Source organism: Amphimedon queenslandica, unplaced genomic scaffold (genome assembly GCF_000090795.2).
Source record: "Amphimedon queenslandica unplaced genomic scaffold, v1.1 AMPQUscaffold_12578, whole genome shotgun sequence".
NCBI classification, from domain to species: Eukaryota; Metazoa; Porifera; class Demospongiae; order Haplosclerida; family Niphatidae; genus Amphimedon; species Amphimedon queenslandica.
The window spans coordinates 18,272-21,597 of record NW_003547185.1 but is presented as its reverse complement, the minus strand read 5'-3'; the positions used below and the strand labels follow the sequence as shown (position 1 = coordinate 21,597).

Genomic DNA, 3,326 nt, shown 5'->3' with positions numbered 1-3,326 from the left:
AATCATTACTATCATTATTTATTGCAGCTGGTTCACTGTATGCTCAGTCAGTTCAGTTTGAGGTTCATAAAAGAATTGAAGGTACCAATGATATACTGTCAGTAGTGGTACCTCAAGAATTAAGAGGAAGGAGTGAAGTAGTTATATTCCTAGCAGACAGACCTATTAAAGGTAATGGTATGTCCCATAACTATCACATGATTATACATGTCATCTATGTGTACATGTTGATGTGGTTTTTGTTCCAGAGGTTGTTTCTCTTGATTCTTTGTTGCCGTCTTGTTTCATTGAGCTTCATAAGCAACAGTTGATGTTAACTCCATGGGAGCAGATACTTAAATCAGCTCAAAATGTGCTCTTCAATGAAGAACTGTTTGCACAGGTATAATACTGTACTATAATAATTAATGTATTTGTATTAATTTGGTTTAGATTATACAATCATTTGTGATCAGGAACTTGTATTATATAATGTGAAACTGCACAAGAGGAAAGGTTAGAGAGATGTAACAAGATTACTAGAATATACAAAGTTTTACTAGGTTATGACTAGTGGGTGGGTCATTGAACCTTATCGCTATAAAGAAAAACTACTCACTCAAGTCATGTATCTTGTGCAGGGGGTGTGATTGTGGGTAGAGTCCAACATGACGTACATTGAATAGGTTGATATGGGAGGAGTACCAGCAACACTGGTTAATATTGTGTCAAGACGTCAGCCATTAGCAGTTGCATATTGACGTGATTATTTAGAAACAACTAGTTTAAATTTAAATAGAAATGGAAGAGAGAGCAGACCCAGTTTATTATCAGGTACTGATTCACCTAGTGATCTAACTATGATGTATAAAACATACTTTTTTGTTCTCAAAATTTTGAATGAAATTAATCTATTAATAACAATAAGTAAAGAGATAGAAACAAGAGGGAGGGAGAGGGAAGAAGGGAGGGATAGTGTATGTCTGTGTATGAAAGCAAAGGGAAAAGAGATAGAAAGTAACAGAACATTATTTCATACTAAAAATTGTGAGCTTACATGTATTTTTAGTTTATTGCTGTTTTATTGAACGATTAATATTTTGTTATACATTTGTTGTTATATTCAGCAACATAAATGCATCCATCTTGATCCAGTGCTATGCCCACTGGATAAGATAATCCTGAGACTAATTTGACTTGTTTCCCATCAGGATTTAATACATGAAGGTAGGAGTCACCAACATACCGGTAATAAACTGATACAAAGATATATCCTTCATCATCAATAGCAACAGCTTGAGGATAATTGAAGTTACCAGTTGGATTATTGTATGTATCAAGATGAGTTTTACCATCAGGAGAGAAGACTTGAACATGATGTTGATCACAAATGGTAACGTGTATCTTTCCTTCATTTCCAACTGCTACATCAGATGCTTTACCATCACATTGTATGACTTGTACAAATGTACCGTCTTCTTTAAACACTTGTACTCTTTTGTTGTTGTAATCAGCTACTAATATATTACCTTTACCATCAGTAGACATACCTTCAGGATTAGAGAATTGTCCATTTCCACTACCTTTACTACCAAACTGACCAATAAGCTGACCAGTAGTAGCTGAGAAATACTGCACACAATGAAGATTATAATCAGACACATAGAGCCTGTCTCTTACCAGCAATAAACCCCATGGAGAGTCAAACTGTCCATTACCATTACCTTTAGATCCAATCCTTCTTACTGCAGTACCATCCTCACTAAATACCTGAACAAACCCATCATTGCAATTACCAGCAAATACTTCACCATTAGTATGAACAGCAACACCATCGGTACGATTCCCCACCTGAAAGGATCTCTGGTTAGTTAGTGTGGTATAGTCTCTTGATACTTTTACCGACAGTTGATAAGGACTACCTTTAATATGGTGACCTCTTATAGTCACTGATAGTTCATATCCACCAATACTTTGAGGTGTGCATGATACAATGGCTGTGTTGTTATCATTAACTATAACAACTCTACCCTCCTCTTTACTACCATCGCTTTTGATAAAGGAAGCCTTCAAATAGCTTGCTGCTTTATCAATTCCTGCTGGTAGAGCCACTTTGAATTTCCTTTCTTTCTCTACTGTTGCCATTGGAATAGCCAACCCACTATCAATGGAATAAAGTGATGGCTCAAGCTGATCAAACTCAAAAACACTTCCAAACTTATTGATTTCTTTACTTAAAAAAGGCAAATCTAGACGTGTTAAAATGGCTCCTTTGTCTTCTATTTCTAGAGGTAGTTTCTTACACTCTTCAATGCATTCCTCTAGTTGATTGGTGATTAGCTTCTTAACACTGAGGACTTCACCTGGATCAGTACGCTCACTCACTGATGATGCAAGATGACGACCATGAGAAACCTGTTTTACCAGTTTACAAAACCCATCCAACTGCTTCTCAACTGAATTCCTTTTAGCACTAGCAATCTTTTCTGTCTCCATTAGTAGATCATTGCATCTCTTATCTAAAGCAGCTTTAAGCTCTTCAAACGTTTCCTTGATTTCCTGCCTTACTTCTTCTTTACGTGTTGCTATCTGCTCTAGCATCTTCTCTCCATTAGCAATAGCTTCAGTAACTGGAGGAATGACTCCATCACAACTAGCAACACTTTCCTTTAATGCTTTACGCGCTGTTTCACCTACGTCAATGTAATCATCATAAGCATGATCCTTATGCTTAGTAGGCAGGCAATTGAGGCAGGTCATTATTTCACAATCATTGCAGTAATATAATAGCTCTGATCGTGGGTGTCGTGGGCAGTAGACTGGCTGCTGTGCTGTGATAGGCAATTCTTCAATGACGCTCTCCTTTCCCATGTTAACCAGTTTATGTTGATTCGTGCTCTTTATTCTCTTGTGCGCTGTTGTGCAGAAATCGCATAGAAACAGCCAACACTCGCAGCAAAATGTGACAGCTGTATCGTCACTGCATTGCTCGCATAAGGTGCTTTCTTTCTTGCTCATTTTATCTTTAACGGATGCTTCCCTCACTTGCTGAGCTAGCCAAATGTTTTGAGTGAGGCCTTCAATTTTACCATCGGGTAAATTAACGCTAGTGTCACACGTTGGACACTTTAATGAGGTATCAGCACTACCTTGCTTCTCTTTAGCTTTTATTAGACACTTCTTACAGAATGAGTGAAGACAGGGAAGCATGAGGGGGTCAGTGTAATACTCTGAACAAACCTCACAAGTCATAGTGATAGCTGGACTTGTATTTTCTGCCATTTCCTATAAAGAAAATAAATCATCACGATACACTGACTGAAGTATGTTACTTTTAAGAAGTTTTC

At 37.3% G+C, this 3,326-nt stretch overlaps 2 protein-coding genes across 2 annotated transcripts in view; one reads left to right on the top strand and one right to left on the bottom strand.

The window, feature by feature from the left end:
• Positions 1-484, top strand: part of LOC109587411 (uncharacterized) — a 1,952-nt gene extending 1,468 nt beyond the window's left edge. Inside the window, exons 2-4 of the mRNA XM_020003652.1 lie at positions 28-171; positions 249-382; positions 433-484. Of these exons, the coding sequence (XP_019859211.1) occupies positions 28-171; positions 249-382; positions 433-477 (323 nt within the window). The 3' untranslated portion in view covers positions 478-484. The remainder of the gene's footprint in view (positions 1-27; positions 172-248; positions 383-432) is intronic.
• A 587-nt stretch (positions 485-1,071) lies between these two features.
• On the bottom strand, positions 1,072-3,261 carry LOC100634336 (E3 ubiquitin-protein ligase TRIM71-like). The gene is made up of 2 exons (XM_020003651.1): positions 1,332-3,261; positions 1,072-1,274 (listed from the first exon to the last, which is right to left on the bottom strand). Exons 1-2 carry the CDS (start codon positions 3,259-3,261, stop codon positions 1,072-1,074), a joined length of 2,133 nt encoding a protein of 710 aa, XP_019859210.1.
• Positions 3,262-3,326: the final 65 nt, after the last annotated feature.